A 17,487-nucleotide genomic window follows, 5' to 3' on the forward strand; every position below is an offset into this window, starting at 1 on the left:
TATCTATCTATCTATCTATCTATCATCTATCTACCATCTATCTATCTATCTATCTATCTACCATCTATCTATCTATCTATCTATCTATCTATCTATCTATCTATCTATTCATCCATCTATCCATTCACTCGTCTTTATTAAGAGTAATATCAGAGGTAAGCAAGCCTTCTGGAGAAACACCTGGGGCTGGGAGCTGGGAAGGTTTCCCAGGTGCCACAGTTGAGCTGGGTTTTGAGGGAGGCAGAGGAGTTCATTACAAGAGGAAAGAGAAAAGGTTTCCTACTGCAGGGAGCATGTGCAGAGACGAGGCATTTGAAGGGTATGCTGCTGCTGTAATAAGGTCAAACTGGATATGACAGAGAGAAAGAACACTGTGGTCAGCCCTTGGGTGATTTAATACAGAGGTGTCCCTAATGAAAAAAAGAAAAGAAAAGAAAAGAAAAAAGTGGGAGATACAATTGTCCACTGACTACGGAAGACACTACAGGGTTTCCTAAAACAACAACAACAACAAGAAAAACAACAACTATTAATAGATCTGCCATATGACCCAACTGGGCCAGTGCTACTTATTTACCTTGGATTGCAAGCCACCAGATCACAGAGACTCTTGTACATCAGTGTTAATAGCAGCACCATTTACAATAGCTACATTATGGAGTCACCTAGGTGTCCAACAAGAGAGCAACGGGTAAGGAAAAGGTGGTATAGACACATAATAGTAATTTTTAGTTATAAAGAAGGCAAAAGCTATATCATTTGGAGGAAAACAGATGCAACTAGAGATAAAAAATATTAACTGAATTAAGCCAATCACAGAAAGACAAATATCCTATTTTTCTCTCTTTTATGGGTCCTAGATTTTATATCAGTACATAAAATCACATGCTGTATGACATATATAGAAGCAAAACTACCTAGGGACACAGGCATAGGATTTGGAAGGATAAGGGTTGGAAATAGGGGGATGTGTTCAACATATAACATATACATGTACAGAAGGTTGGAAAACATGCCTACATCATCTTCCTCATCAATCAAGATAGAGTAAAGGACTAGGGTGTAGGGAAGTATCTCCTTAGGAGGGGGAAACAGAATAGTTATTGATGGATTAGGGAGTCCTGGAACAAGAGGAATTAACAGGGATAGGGAAGAAAGAGGGGGGTAAGTGAGGATCTACAGGGAGGGATGGCTAAAACTATGGGCCATTTGAAAACCTAATACAGTAGAAGTTTCTTAAAATATATACATATATTAAAGACGTCTAATTTGGAGTCACCAAATAATGGGGGAGACAAAGACCCAGCTAGACATGAAACTTCCAGTACTGGGAATGGGTTACATTTAATTGAGTTGTTAGTCAAAGATGTCTCATGGAACCCCCATCCCCCCCTCAAAAAAACCCAGGACACTTTCAAAGTGTTGGTGGCTCTCCACAACTGCTGATAAGCTCCTATCACTAAATGAAACACTAAACCTGAATAAGTTAAGCTGGTGCCTACCTAGAGCCTTCACCAACCCACCCCAACTGACTAATGTTCATGGTAATTGGAAGGTACTCTGCATAGAACAAAAGTAAACAGCAAACCAGCTACAAACCCTGTGATCTACATTGGTGGCCTGCCTGAAAGATCTGCTGATGTAATAATGTCACAGAACTTGTTGAAGTAACCAACCACTATTTGATTGGATTTAAGGCCCACTCCATGAGATGGAACTCATGCCTAACACTTCCCAGGTAGCCAAGAACCTGAGATTAAACAGGGCAGGAACCTAGGGTAAAGCCAAAATACTGCTTCACTAAAGGGATGCAGCAATACAATGACTCCTAATGACATTTGGCTATACTCATAGATCCGTGTCTTGCTCAGCCATCATGGCAGTACAGTAGATGGCAACAAATACTGAAACCTACAACTGGACAATGTGCAGAGAGTGAGAAAACAAACTTGGAGCACTCAGTAATTCTTGCTTTATAACTGTTTTGTTATATGTAATTTTATTATGTTAAAGTTAAAGCCTTTCTTTTTTGTATAAACAGAGAAAGGGGAAATGATGTAGGTGGGTCTACTGTTTTGTGTTGATTTCATTGGCTAATAAAGAAACTGCCTTGGCCATTTGATAGGCCAGCCCTTAGGTGGGTGGAGTAGACAGAATAGAATGTTGGGAGGAAGAGAGAAGTGAGGCAGTTGCAATGAAGCCAGTTACCAGGTCAGACATGCTGATTTTTTTTTCCCAGTAAGCCACCATCTCATGGTGCTACACACATTATTAGAAATGGGTTAATCAAGATGTGAGAATTAGCCATTAAGAGGCTAGAGCTAATGGGCCAAGCAGTGTTTAAATGAATACAGTTTCACTACAGAAATGAAACTTGTTCAAATTTTACCTGAATGCAGGGGCAGATCTGGAGTTTAGAAAGGCTGTTTTGTCAAGTATCAAAGACCAGAGAAGATGGGACCAAACCAAAACAAGGCTTCGTTGCCACAGCTACATCTGAGATCCAGGCAAAAGATTTCCAAGGCCAGACCCTAAGCATGGTGATGTACCTGTGGAAATGCCCACCACACACTGCTGTCAGCCTGTCTAGAGGTGGTTGTTGTAGAATATTACTTTAAGATGTGTTACTTTTGTTAATGCTGTGGCACATTTGTTTTAATGATGCAAAGATGTGTCCTAATCTTTTATCTTTCATTTGTTTAATTCTGTGAAGCTGTGTTACTTTGCCTGTCTAAAACACCTGAGGGTCTAATAAAGAATTGAATGGCCAAGAGCAAGGCAGAAGAAAGAATAGGCAGGCGGGTCTGGCACACAAAGAGAATAAATAGAAGGAGAAATGAGAAGAAAGGAAGAACAAGAGAGAAAGCAGAGAACAATGCTAGGGGCCAGTCTTCCAGTTACCCATGTCAGCCACAGAGTAAGAGCGAAAGCAAGATATACATAAGTAAGAGAAGGAAAAGGCCCAAAGGTAATAGGTAGTTGGGATCATTTAAGTTTAGAAAAGCTGGTAAAAAGCCAAGGCCAGTCATTTATAATTAGGAAAACAAACAAACAAACAAACAAAAACCAACCAACTACAAGTAGTCTCTATTATGACTCATTGTGTCAGTTTCTAAAGGTTTTCTGAATGTTTATCAGAAGAAAAGTCTATTTACCATGTACTTACTGAATATATTTCTTTGTACTTGTGAATAAGAATGTGGCTATAGTTAATATAAGGAAACCAGCCATTAAGAGATGTGTCACAGCTTGGGAAGAACATCTTAACACAGCACCAAGATGCACCTAAGACACAAGCTTGAGATGGGAATCTTTGAACTCAGCTGACAAGGGAGGAATCCTTAGGAGCAGTGACAGGGCAGGGCCCATCTGCTCACTGAATGGAGGGCTGAGTGACTGAGTCAGAGCCCTGGGCACAGGCTGCAAGGATTAGATGGTACCTTAAGGACAGTGTTTTCTAAAGCGTGGCGGGATGTTCTCAATCACTTCAGAGTGTACACAGAACATAGTTTAACAGTTGCGTACTTCAGAAGGTATTAGTTATAAACACAACTGGCACCTATACTTCTCATATCACAGACATCATCACAGCCAAAATAATAATAAAAGAGGAACCCACAGTGACTTATGTCTCTTAAAGACAGCCAGGATAAACAGCAGTGCCAACGCTGTGTAAAGAGGGGGCATACGTGGAGGGAAGGATTTGTGTGTGTGTGTGAATGGTTAAAACGAGATTTTGCTGTGCAAGGCACACCTATATTATTAGTGAGCAAGAGGCAAGGACAGATAGGGAGTTTAGAAAGACTGGATTTTTTTCAAGTATCAAAGAGCAGAGGAGAGACGGGATCAAATCAAAACAAGGCTTTGTTGCCATAGCTACATCTGAGATCCAGGCACAAGGTTTCCAAGGCCAGACTCTAGGCATGGTAATATACACATGGAAATGCCCACCACACACTCCTGTCAGCCCATCTTTAGGTGGTCTTTTCTTATCTATGGGGATCTGTTTCAAGGCCCACAGTGTATAACTGAAACTGGATAGTACCAAATCCTACATGCAGTACGTTTTTATTATGATAAGGTAACTATGATGTTGGCCTTAACTAGGGAATCTTAGGATTTTCTTTCCTTTCCTTTCTTTCTTGGCCCCCTTCCCACCTTGAAACATCTCAATAAGACTATGGCACAGGCGTGGATGTGCTGGTGGTAGAGGGTGGTAGGCTGGCTCAATCGCTAGCCCGGGAATAAATAATAAAATGAAGAAAAAAGAAAAGAAAAAGAAAGGATTATATAATGATATTTGGTACTTTAAAAACCATTTTTTATTTTAAAATATACCTGGTCATTTTGAGGAGAGCCAAAGTTGTTTCAGAGAGAATGCTGCAATGAATGTTCCAAACAAGGGCTTTGTTGGCACTTGTTAAAGATTCCAACTTAGCCCTGATACCATTAACAGCAAGGTGACTCTTAATCAGAAACATTTTTCTTAACTGTGGTTAAAGATTGCATGCTAGAAATCTAGGTCAGCTTGCATTGCTTTAATTTGTCCTTTGCTCTTCTGAGATATGCACCATGAGAAACATTTTGCTCAGTCTCCAAAAGGGTCTTTAGGAGTGGGGTATCTTCCTACTGTAACATGAGTTGAATAGGAGAATTGATTTTCTTTATTATTATAAAACTAATACAAAGCTCACTAAATGCACGCAGACAGGATTTTAGTGGAAGAGAGAGAGACAAGGGGCCAGGGAAGGGTGAACAGAAATGAAGTGAGTATGAAAGAGCTACACGGGAACCTACAAACTCATAATCCAAATAAATAGTGTAAGAGGGATACTAAAACACATGAGACATGAAAGAATTAGGTGGGGCAGACACAGGGAGCCAAAGCTTTAAGCAGGGATGAGGATGGGGGTAGGGGATAGACAGGGGCATGTTAATGAAAATAGAGAGGCTTTATGAAACCCCAGTAGTTTGTTCTATCCATCCATCTATCTACATCTATCTATCTATCTATCTATCTATCTATCTATCTATCTATCTATCTATCTATCTGTCATTATTTATCTATCATTATCTATTTATCTATCATTATATATCATTATCTATCTAACATTATCTATTTATATATCTCTATCATCTATCTATCTATCTATCTATCTATCTATCTATCTATCTATCTATCTATCTATCATCTATCAATCTATCTAATGGAGATATGCACACATGTGTACATCTGAGTGTACTAACATGCTCTCCTTCACCCTCTCTAGTCCAGATCTGAGTAAATGGATAGTTGAGCTTTAAGCCTAAGAGTAGGCATCCTATTTTGAATGTTCACAGGAACATTTTGTAAAAGATTTGTGTCATTCATAATTATGTGCTACAATTCAGGCACTAGCATTCTTTCAATATACAAACATTTGAGAGAAGGAATTCCCAATTTAAATTAGATTATTGATAGAGTGAATCATTGTCTTCACAGTTACTCAGAAACCATTCATTGCTGGAGTTAAGGAACTCACAAGACACTGAATAGGAACAAGAAGTAGATGTAGTAGCATTCATTTCTTAGTAATAATACCAAAGAAGGGAAAAATCAAACGTCTACTTAATGAGTACTAGGAACAATAGGGAGAGATGGTGATGCATATATTTCATAAGTTCTGTCAACATCAAGCTACTTCCCTTTGGCTAGGAGCATTGGGGGTATTGGATGAGTCAAAGAGACAGCTCTTAGAAGAGTGAATGTCTTTATGTGAAAAGACAGTATGACACAGAAAGGAAGCAACTAATCTGTATGACTCAACACTACCACTGCCACCCTAATAGATGCAAGGATTCATCTAGCAGAAGGTGTGTGGAAATGTTCTTTCTGAGGTAGTGAAAGCATCCAGAAACTTCCATCAGAATGAGAAGGCATTGCAGGGCACTCCTAGCTTCCCATTAAGATCTTCTAAAGAGGTTAAGTTGAATAACTCCAAAAATTATCATTAACATAAACTTCCTTTGCATATTGTGCACTTGGAAGTCTTGGTGAGACTTAGCTATGGGACCACTCCATCATCTGTTCCCTCATAACCTGAAATGTGAATTTGTTTAGGGTCAGTAACACATATAAATACAAGATGGAATAATTGTGAGGAAATTCCCTAATATTTATCACAAAAGCTATCATAATTAAAGAATGCAACATGTCTTTAAGAAAATATTTGGTTAATTAAAAATGAGGTCAAGAAAGGAAATTATTTGCTACTCAAAGACAAGTAAGCCATGGAACCATAAAATACAGTGTGATGGAATTCAACAAATGTCCTACATTAAGAGGTTTTCAAAACCACTTGTATAAAAGGTCCAAGAAAAGCATTGTTTCAGCATTAAAGCTGTATTCTGTGTTAAGGAATGACTGGAAAAATAATTATATATGTGGGCTTGCTAAATTATTCTGCAGTAATTCTTGGTACACACAGTTCCATTCTGAAAGAAACTCAATTTCCAAATATTATAAATAATACATTTTCTCAGAGAAAAAAATATATATTTAATCAATCTGTCCGTTATCTCTCTCCCTCCCTCCCTCTCCAAATGAGTCTATACAACCCACAATATGACTGAAAATTTCAGTGCTATTTCTTCCCTGCCTATAAGCATGAAGCGGCCAAATCTTCACAGAGAAGGATCCATTTACAGCATTCTACTCCTAGGACTCCAATTTATTACAGATCTTCAGAAATTTGCATTTTTTCTATTGAACCACTTTACAGTAACTGTGGGTGATGCATATACCCCTTCCCCACAGTCCTACTTCAAAACTTCCAGGAAATCATGGGGGTTGCATGCATGGTGACCGGGTATATTACATAAATACAAAACAAACCATGCTTATTGCTCATGTTAATGTAGGTTTGTACCTCGGAGAAGGGGGAATTATTAGCAAATTCATTCATTAAAATCCTATTATTTTCACATTAATCTATAATTTATTAAAATGAAGCAATTTTCCTGATGAGAATTACTACCCTGGGCAATAATCATCTAGAAAGCATGGCCTTGCTTTGGATTTCATTTGGCTTCGTGAGTGTTCTGTTACAGAAGGTCGATGAGGGAGTTCTCTCTACTCATCAAACACCTATCTAGATGATGTCTGGTGATTAGTCCGGAAAAGGAAGGTTGGTGGGTTTCAGAGTCAAAAATAGTAAAGTTTTTTTTTGTGTGTTTATTCTCTGTAAGTCTTCTTATTCTACCACACATACCAAAAAAAATCAGTTTTTAAAAATAACATTTTCTAATTTTGTTTTAAAACTCCTATTTTTACATTCTACAAACACATTATTAGTAGTACACTGCTGAAGAATTTCTATGCCACTATTGCCTGTCCCCAAACCAATAAAATCTCCCCTTTGGGGACAATGAGGATACAATACTCTGTCCGCATTCTCATGCTCACTGTAGAACTGATTTGCTAACAGTCAAGATGTGGCATAAGTGTCCAGCAACAGACGAACGTACAAACGTGAGGTGGCACAGGCACAGAAGAATACTACTCAGTCACCAAGTCAACGCAGGCCTGTGATTGGCAGTGACACGGACAAACCTAAGGAGTTAAGTGAAGAAGTCAGGCTAGGAAAAACAGCACGCCCACTCACCTGTCTGGACAGGTGTGGGCAGCAGGGAGAACTTAGCTCATGATTACAAAAGCAGTTAGATAAAAGGAGTAAGTTCCAGAGTCCTCTAGCCAAGTAGGGATGACGAGGGGGTATAGTAATATATTCTGCACCTAAAAGCTATTACAAGTGAGGATTTGCAAATGCTTCCTCCGAAAAGAAATGATGGGTGTTTGAGGCGATGGATATGCTAGTTACCTTGGTTTTGATCATCCTAGAAGGTACACATGTGTAAAAATGTAATACTCATAAATAGACACAGTTGCTACCAGTTTAAATAAACAAAAGCACAAATCTCCTTCAAGGCATGTAACCCCACTGTCTACCCTGGGGATCTCATGCCATATTTCTCACACCCCTGAGCCATAGGCACTGCCCTCAGGGGAACCTAGCCTCCTCAGCAATCTCAGGCTGAAGCACGCTGGAGATGACCATCAATCCTGTCTCTTTACTGCACTTGAAGAGATTGGATCAGCTCCACCCAGCTCCTTTAACCCCACCAGAAGAGTACTTCCAATTTCAGATATTTGAGAGTTATCAATATCTTCCTTCATTTGAAAATCAACTCAGCAGGAAGAGTGGATCGGCATACTGCACCAACAGTGACCTCACATATGCTGTGGGAAAATGGCCATTGAGAAGAAAATCAATATGTACCTTTCTAGAAGCTAAAACAATTGTAATTAAGAAAAAGTTCTTTTGCAAGAATAAAATCGATATTTGGAGTAAACAGCCCACAGACAACTGGAACCTTGAGAGTGGACATGGTCTCAGCTCTGCTCACCTCTCACGGGGAACAGCAAACCAGTACTCGGGCTGCTTTCTTCTCTTGCCGTACTGCTGGACCATGGCGGTGGTGTGACTGGCAAAGGATTTTCTCATTGGTTTTCCCACCTTGATACACAGAAACATCGGTGGGGTCTTGCTCTTTTCTTCTTTCGAGGGAAGTATATCTGAATCACATATGAAAACGCATTCCTCAATCCCAACAATAGTGGCCACAGTAAAATTTCTCAACTTACAAAGAGGGGTAGGCAACAGGTAGAAACCTGATTTCGCAGCACCCTATTAGATCTAAGGAACCATCGGACTTCCTTTGGTACAAAAGGACAACATTTTTACATGTTTCAAGTTGGTGTGTGTCATACAGCATGCTACATACTAAAAGTGAGTATAAAAACGAGAACAGAAACAAATAGTGCAGAACTGTAACACCTCATGAGCACACACGTTAGTGAGCAGTAGTGAGACCTCATCCCACTACGAGGCTACTGGGTGTAGAACCGAAACTCCTCAAAAGCATTTTTAGCTGAGTGTGGTGGCATACACCTTTAATCCCTGCACTGAGGAGGCTGAGGCAGGTGGATCTCTATGAGTTCCAGGTTAGCCCTGGTCTATAGAGCGAGTTCTACTGGGGTACACAGTGCAACCAACTCTCTGTCTCTCTCTCCTCTCTCAAAAGCAGTTTCAACTTCTTTAGATTCAGGAATTCAAGGTTAAAAAATTATTTGAAAGAGGCAAATACTTCTGAAATAGAAATCTATATTCAGTTCAAGTTCTAAATAAATACGTTTTACAAAATTTTACCCCAATCATTATTGCTATTAGCAAATATATATTCTATTGAGAATATATTGCTCTTAAATAATTATTCTACTATTACTACAGGTGTATATTTTACAAAGGCAAACATACAATAGAATACACAGGTATTAAGCAACCATAAGAATAATAACCAAAAAAAGGCCCCAAACAAAACAGGAGGCTGGGGATGTCACAGTGTATAAAGTACCTACAGTGCCAGATGAGGACTCAAGTTCAGGTTCCCAGCACCAGCAGAAAAGCCAGGGGAGCACAAGGCCTGCCTATGACCCTAGTACTAGGGAGGCATGGGCAGGAGATCCTTGGGCAAGACGGTTGAATAGACTAGTTCTGGGCTCAGTAGCCACTTAGTCTCAGTAAATAAAGTGAACCATGATCAAAAACAACACTGGGCTTCCATGTTTATATATATATGCCACAGATATATATATATATATATATATATGTATGTATCCATAAACATGGGAACATGCATACACACATTCATACATACTACACACACACACACACACACACACACACACACACACACACACGAACATCCCCTACCCCCCCCCCAAAAAAAAACAAGCCACATAATCTAAACTCAACCAATAACCAAACAGCTTACCTTCAATTGGTACCTGAATTCTCTTTAGCAGCCATAACTGAATCTCAGATTTATTATCCATTTGTGCACCTTGACAGCTCTTGTCCAGAGATGATTCCAGAGACTCCAAAGCCTCTTTGTTGTTAATTACATTTTCTTCTGCATGAGGGTCCAGTTTCAGGGGAAGGTTCTCTCTCTCTTTTACCCAGATTGCATCTGGCTCTTTGTGGCCCTCAGGTGGAGAGTCACCTGCCTGGGGAAGAGAGCGACTAAGCGTGATGTCTATTCCTTCTGGTTCGATCCTTTTGTTCTCACTGAGTTCTGACTTCTGTATATTTTCAGAAAGCTGTGATCCTTCTTTGTTTTTGTTTAAGTAAAATTCAATGAGTTTAACTTTATCGAGGTCTTCGTGGATCTTGAGCGTGCTTTCCCCCTGGTTTTCTGGGGATCCAGACTGTTTATCTACTTCTGGCACTTTGTCCTGCTTTTCACAGGTTTTTAAATCGAGGGCCCCCTTCAATTCAGCATCACTCTCTAACCCGGTGAGGTCCAGGGATGACAGCACCTGCATTTGCTTTGCAGACCCCATAGTTTGGGGTTCCCTCTTCTTTTGGTCATGGGAAAGAGATTCCTTTGTGGCATCTCCTTTGTCCATCCCACTCCCAGGTTGAGAAGAGAGCTCCTCTAAGTCAACAAAGTCATCATCTTCTCCCAAAAGGCAGTTTTCTTTGGCTGTGGATTCCGAGGCAGCATGGGGGTCAGAAGGTCCCTTGCTGAGCTGAGTCACAGAGGGAGACTCACTGGCTGTCCCCCTGGAAGCTTCCAGTTTCTTTAATTTCCATGACTCAGAGCTGTCCAAGGGTTTCACCAGTGTGCATTCTGTTGACTCCTCAGGAGAGCCCATTGATTTGGCCTTTAAAGGGAGGGTTCTCTCCCCATGCTGCTGCCGTTTTTCCTTGTTGATGGACTTGAACTTACTGAATGGATTGATATCTTTTTCTGAAGCCAGGTCCTCCCATTCTCCAGGCCTGTACAGAGGACAAAGATCCTGAGGTAGGTCACTGTTGGGGCAAAAATGGTGGATGCACATGGAATGTTAAAAATAAAACCAAAAACAAAGCGGAGGAAAAGAAAAACACAAAACAAAACTCAACCAAAACTCAAACCAAAAAATACACTACAACTTAAATTTATGCTAAAATGATTTCAAAGTAAGAAAATGAAAGCAAGAGACTGATTACAAAATAAAATGTAAATCAACCAAAAGGTATGACAAATGGATGACCATGTGGGTTAAGTTATACCTCTTGCTAGAAACACATGGAAACATTCGAAGAATGGAGATGTTACTTGCAAGACTTTTCTATATGAAATAAAGTTTTTGTTATTTATGAAGGAAAGGACAAAGGAGAGGGAAGATTTTAGAATCAATAACTAAAATTCCTTAAGAAGTCAATTTTTCCATTTTTATAAAACAGTAGAAGTCAGCTGCAGAATTCTGAAAGGCTTCTTGGTATCTCAGCTCCTTTAACTGTTCTTAGAAGCTGACTTTGAACTATAATTTTTTTTCTTGCCTTAAAACTAGATATTCCTAATTAAACTTACTCATTTTCTAATTAAAAGGCTCCATTACTTGTAAACGAGATACAAAAGTTAACTTTCATTATTACTGGAAGTAACAGTGCCTTACATTTTAAAGACCTACAGAAAAAGAAATTTTACAGAGGAGCTCTTAAAATATTGCAGAAGTTTCTAAAGCATTGCAAGTTTTGTACCAATAACAATTAAACTGTTTTATCACCTGAAACACTGTTCTGAGATATTGTCAGCTACTTCCCCTTAATAAGAGATGCTTAGAAACCAGATTTGAATTATATAAAAGTTTTGCTAATAGTGTTCTTTCAAGTTCAAAATAAATGGCCAGGACACTATCCATTTTAGTTAGGTTGGTAATTTGATACAGGCATTATTGTTGTTGTTTTGTTTGTTTGCTTTGTAGCGAAGACTGGCTTTGAGCTTACAGCCCCTCCTTCCTGGAACTCCCAAGGGCTTGGATTACAGTACGCACCACTACACTTGGCTAAGAAAAATATATATTTTGGTATGACTGGCACTATATTGAGAGCCTCTGCATCTGCACCTACAACAGTAGAAACACCTCTGCTGGGTTCACAGAGATGCAAAACTCCTTTATAAAGTGAGCACGTGCAATTTCAGAATTAAGGATGCTTTCTCAAAGGCCAGATGATTTGCAAGTAGTATTTTATCCACTGTAGCTTTAAAAAAATGATGATGCCAATAAAGTAACTAAGTCCCAAGCAGCAGACCTTCTCCCTGGACTTATTTTATAAGCCATTTGCACAAAAAGCCCAGGCTTTTCCCAATAGGAAATGAAAGCCCATATAAGTGTTAGGCTCTGCCTAATGACCTAAAAAGCTTTAACTCATTCTTCAATTTAATAAGCATTCACTGAGCCAATAGGAGCCTATGCTAAAATATGGTTATGACAGACTGAATTGTAGGAATAAGAATACACTAAGTGAATTACCTAAGAACAACACCCCAGAAAATACTGAAGATTTCAGGGTCAAATAACTTAGTGGGTTAGAGAATCCTCTCATGTTGGATCTTAAAATTTCATTGGGCAGATTGAAGACTGAGGTGTCCTGCAGATTAAAGAACTCAGCTCTTCGCATCCTTAATTAACAAGCACAAGTTTCTCCCATAAACATCCAAAGATGATTTATTTCTCCCCTCTCCTGAAAAATGATGGGAAATACATTCAACCGCATTCCAATTAACCTCACGGGTAACCTTGCCCACCTCTCCATTCTTGTTCCTCTCCCCCGTCCAAGCTGCCAGTTTCCCCAGTGAGACTAGTCTAACCATCTGCTTTTGGGCTTGCAGCTGCCAAGCACTGCTAGGGTAAAGCATACAATGGTGTCAACTGGTTCAGCTGTTAACTAATGTTTTTCTAGACTCAGCCAGGCAACTAATGAGGATCGATACCCCTCACCATTGTTCCCTTCCTCTATTCTCTCTCTCTTTTTTTTTTTTTTTTGGTTTTTCGAGACAGGGTTTCCCTGTAGTTTCTAGAGCCTGTCCTGGAACTAGCTCTTGTAGACCAGGCTGGCCTCGAACTCAGAGATCCGCCTGCCTCTGCCTCCCGAGTGCTGGGATTAAAGGCGTGCGCCACCACCGCCCGGCCCCTTCCTCTTTTCTATGGCAGCTGAATATCCCCCACCCCACAAGACACAAAACCCAAATGTGAGGATGGTTTTAATCATTTAGTCACTCCCGACCCCCTTCTTTACCTTATCCCCTATTTTCTCACCTCTCTGTTCATCTATCTATCTATCTATCTATCTATCTATCTATCTATCTATCTATCATCATCTATCTATCATCATCTATCTATCTATCTATCTATCTATCTATCTATCTATCTATCTATCTATCTATAATCTGTCTATCCATCCATCTATTTATCTATCTATCTACCCATCTATCTATCTCTAGGAAGATTTCAGGCAAGCGTTTTCTTCTTTTACTATTTGGATGCACAAGTTTCCTTGATCATTTCTACTTCCCATTTTTCTTTTTCTTTTTTTAACTTCACAACACAGTATCTCTCTAGATTCCGGTTTTCCTCTACACAGTCCCTCACTTTTACAATGCCCTGGCTCTGTAAATACCCTCACTTTGAAATTCCATCTACAGCTCTCAACAGCTCCTAGTCTAAAAAGAGGAAATGGCTCTTACGATGGCAGAGCATCTTTGATCTTCATGTGAGAAATGTCGTTGTACAGGGCGATAGAGACCACTTCTTCCATGGGACAGATGAGGCCGTACTCCTCACACCCATTTTCAATGACCAAGGGATCGGACTTATGAGGGTCAAACATGATGTTGTTGGGAGTGACGATCATGACACCTCCAACCACACCCTGCAGAAGGAATTAACAGAAGTCCTTACTTGGAATAGAAACACATTCCCTGCCCACCATAGAACCTTTAATCACTCTGTCCTCCCACTGGCTTTGTGAGCCACAATCTCCTGTGTGACAATCACATCTATGCTAGGAAAGCTAGAAAACATGCTGGAGAGTCACAATGCAGGTGGCTGGGGAGGCAGCAGAGCAGTGACAGCTTCCTGTTGTGCATCCAGCTGCAATCAGACGCCCGTGCTGCATTCCTGCCTCACACACTCATGTCGCACGGGCACCCACTTCTCTTTTATTAGAAAAATAAAAGACTGTCCCAAGCCCATTCAAGATCAAGAACACAGTACTCGATAATTCTTCAGCACTTCTCTAGAGTGTCATTCTCATCTGTGGTACTGAAAGAGAATCAGAATCGTGGTGCCAAAGACTAGTCCTATTATTTTTGTCTAACACAATCACAAATCTCATTCCAGCAGAATTCAATAGAAACAGCAATAGGGAAAATTTGCAGCTCCAGTTTGTACAGCTGCGCCGTGGACAGTAGACAGTAGCCTGCAGATCTTCAAATCTGAAGCTTGATCAGATTATATGAGAGACCCTGCTGATCAGCAAGATAATATCTGCCAGGGACAACAGGAGAGATTTCTGGCAGCGAAGTCAGTTAATAGCTTTGCTGAGCCTTGCAATTATCTTTGCGAATGACTTATTCTGTCTTCAAAAGTTTCTCTACTGTTTGTAGCCTAATGTAAATTCTCTACTCTGTGCAGAGAATATTAACATAGACCTTTCTTCAGAAGTTCACTAAAAGTCGGATTTCTTTTGTAGAATACAATGAGAACAAAAGCACAGCGCTGCTGAAGTCTTTTTCAATGCTAACAGCATCAGCATCAACACAAGCTGAAAACTTTATTTCCTATATTAGCGCTTAAGATCTTCACACGAATCATCTCCTGTAAGTGTCACGCCCCACGCGTTCAACTTTAGCATCACTTTTATTTTATACATGGAAAAGGCAGACAATAAGGATATCCAAATACCTTCCTTGTGTTTCATATCTAGCAAGTAGTAGGGCTCAGATTTAAATTTAAAGATGAGAGTATCTGCTGTTCAACTCAAACTGTCTCCCTAACAACTTACGGGTCAAGCGCTAAAAGAGAAATGGCAAATCTAAGACCACAAGGAATCCTATTTCTTTTTTTTTTAAATTCTTTTTAACTTTTATTGATTATTTGTGGACTTCACCCTCTGCTTCTGCAACTTACCCCCCCCCAAGACAAAACAAAACAAGAGAAAAACCAACCCCCCCAAAACAAACAAAATAAAAAATATTTCTATTGAATTAATATATTTCCTAAAATGGGAAAAGACCAAATATCCAACAAGAAAATCAATGAATGTTTGTCAAATCTTGCATGTCAACTGTTAGTAAAATAAAAAATAGTTAGTAAAATGGAGCCTTCCTCCCAGCAGTGTGCGGTCTGTCTAGCTTCTGCAGATTCTCTGGACTGGTAACCTGTCACAGAACAGATACCTTCCCATCCGTGAAGTAGCGACAGTTCATTTTGAGAAATTTCACAACACCCGGCTCATCTTCTTCAGAAGTCGATGATAAGACTCTCTCAATGGGTTTTAAGGCCTTTCTTGCTAAGTCAGCATCCTTATGAAAGCAAAATGTCCAAAATTAAAGGAAAAAAAATCACCCTTTCAAAACACATTATACCTCAAGTATATTATACCTGCTTTTCTTTGAACATTAAAAAGGAAAATGACACATGTCCTTCAAAAATACCACAAATTATTTTTTGGTTTTCAAAGTTTCTCTACTATTTGTAATCTGGTATGAGTTCTTGACCTTAGGCACAGAATAGTCATACTTTTTTTTTTCCAGAAATTCTCTAAACGTTGGATTTTTGTAACAGTCACCAACAATCAAAAAACAAAAATCATGGTACAGTTTAAGTCATTTTTAATGCTAACGTTACCAGCATCAATAAAAGTTGAAAACTTCTACTTCCTAGATTAGAGGTAAGTTTGATAAGGATCCAAATCAAACTGAGATTGAAAAAATGTATGTGAGCCCACAAAACTCACTCACAAAATGCCTTAGAACATATCCAAGATTAAAGAATTCATACTAGATCTGAGACTCCAATTCCCTGGGAAAAGCACAATCTACTCACTTAATTGGGAATTTAGCATCATACCTTTGCATAAGGCATGCACCTTTCTCTTCGAGACCTTTGTAAACAGCTGTGCCAGGAGAGGATGCAATCTCTCAACTGATGGCAACATCCCTGTCCTCACGCCTTTAGAGGAATTTTCAGATGTAATCTATTAAGAACCCAGTGTACTGATTTCCACCACTAATAGAAAGTATTGTAATAGAAATGAACCCCAGTATATAAGGGGCTAGAATACATACAGGCAGCTTATCATATTCTGCATCTGATGATGATGGAGAGACAGTAGCACCAGGAATGGACGATGAAAGCCGTAAGGTACTAGAAGGGAAGTTGGCATCTGGCACAAACAGGACCTGGGCATAAGGAAGCAAGGCTGAGTGAAGGCCAAAGTCAGGCAACTCCATAGCTCCTCCTCTGCTCATTACTCAGTGTCTCAAAAAGACCCAATAGGTTCCATTTTACATATAAACAACATGGGGTCTTCTAAACAACCCATGAACCATACTAAACTGAACTTGTAAATAAGAATTAAACATTCTAAGAAATCTGTGTTATATTTGACAGGAAAAAATGTTATACTGATTTAAAACTCCTCTTGATGCCTCAAGAAATACTTCCTCCCTAAGCCTAAGTTAAAGACTGTGATCATAAATGTGCTAATCATTCCCAAGTACAAATCCGTGAACCATTTGTAAGAACTAAGACGCCTTCAGAATTCTTGGATCTAGGGAGAGGAAATAGTTCAGAAGACAATTCTAAGAGATCAGTACTAAGTCATTTTATATGGCAAAGAAAAATGAAGGCAAAATTTCTAAAGTAATATTCAACACAAAAATAATTACCTGGCCTGGGACGATAGTGTGTGTGAAGAGTTTATTCAATTCCACTAATTTATTGGGAGTGATGTTAAACTTCAGGGCGATGGAGTTGAGGGTGTCCTGGCTTCCAGCCTGGAGTAGTCAAATGAACAAGCATCAGTATATAAGGTAAAACCAAAACAAAATAAAACAACAAATTCAGAAAAGCAAAACTACTCTCAGTACAGAACACCAACGTATTCACGTTAGCAGTAAACAGTGAATGAAAAAGTAATAGTTTCATCCAGATGAACCATGAGGAAGAGGGGTGATTAATTTTTCTTTGTCCTTTGTTGAGGTGCAGTCATTTTATGTTGTTGTTGTGTTTTTGGTTTTGTGCAGAGACAAAGTTGCACTCCAGCCTGAAAACCACTAGGTAGCCCAAGTTTGCCTCAAACACGCAACCACCTTCATGCGTCAGCTACCCAAGTGCTGAGATTTTAGATGTGACCTCCATGTCTGTCTCATGTGTAAAACTCAATGAACCTGTACACAAAGAATCTTAACTTCACTTCATTTCAGGACTCCCTCATCTTCAACTTTTACTGTATACTAATAGAGTTCTAACTTCCCTTCGGCAAAACTTAGGTGTATTATTTTGCTATTATAAAATACACCCAACTCCAGAGACCTTCAGGATTAGGGGGTCAA

At 39.4% G+C, this 17,487-nt stretch overlaps 1 protein-coding gene across 3 annotated transcripts in view; it reads right to left on the reverse strand.

The window, feature by feature from the left end:
- Positions 1–17,487, reverse strand: part of Ncoa7 (nuclear receptor coactivator 7) — a 141,466-nt gene that overhangs the window by 34,339 nt on the left and 89,640 nt on the right. For 2 of the 3 annotated variants that reach the window (XM_038339134.2, XM_038339135.2), the window contains exons 5-10: positions 16,822–16,929; positions 16,219–16,332; positions 15,328–15,453; positions 13,615–13,799; positions 9,874–10,913; positions 8,446–8,614 (exon numbers count right to left, since the gene is read on the reverse strand). In XM_038339134.2, coding sequence (XP_038195062.1) covers positions 8,446–8,614; positions 9,874–10,913; positions 13,615–13,799; positions 15,328–15,453; positions 16,219–16,332; positions 16,822–16,929 — 1,742 coding nt within the window. The remainder of the gene's footprint in view (positions 1–8,445; positions 8,615–9,873; positions 10,914–13,614; positions 13,800–15,327; positions 15,454–16,218; positions 16,333–16,821; positions 16,930–17,487) is intronic. The other variant, XM_038339136.2, reaches the window with a different exon arrangement.

Source organism: Arvicola amphibius, chromosome 8 (assembly GCF_903992535.2).
Source record: "Arvicola amphibius chromosome 8, mArvAmp1.2, whole genome shotgun sequence".
In the NCBI taxonomy this organism is placed as follows: domain Eukaryota; kingdom Metazoa; phylum Chordata; class Mammalia; order Rodentia; family Cricetidae; genus Arvicola; species Arvicola amphibius.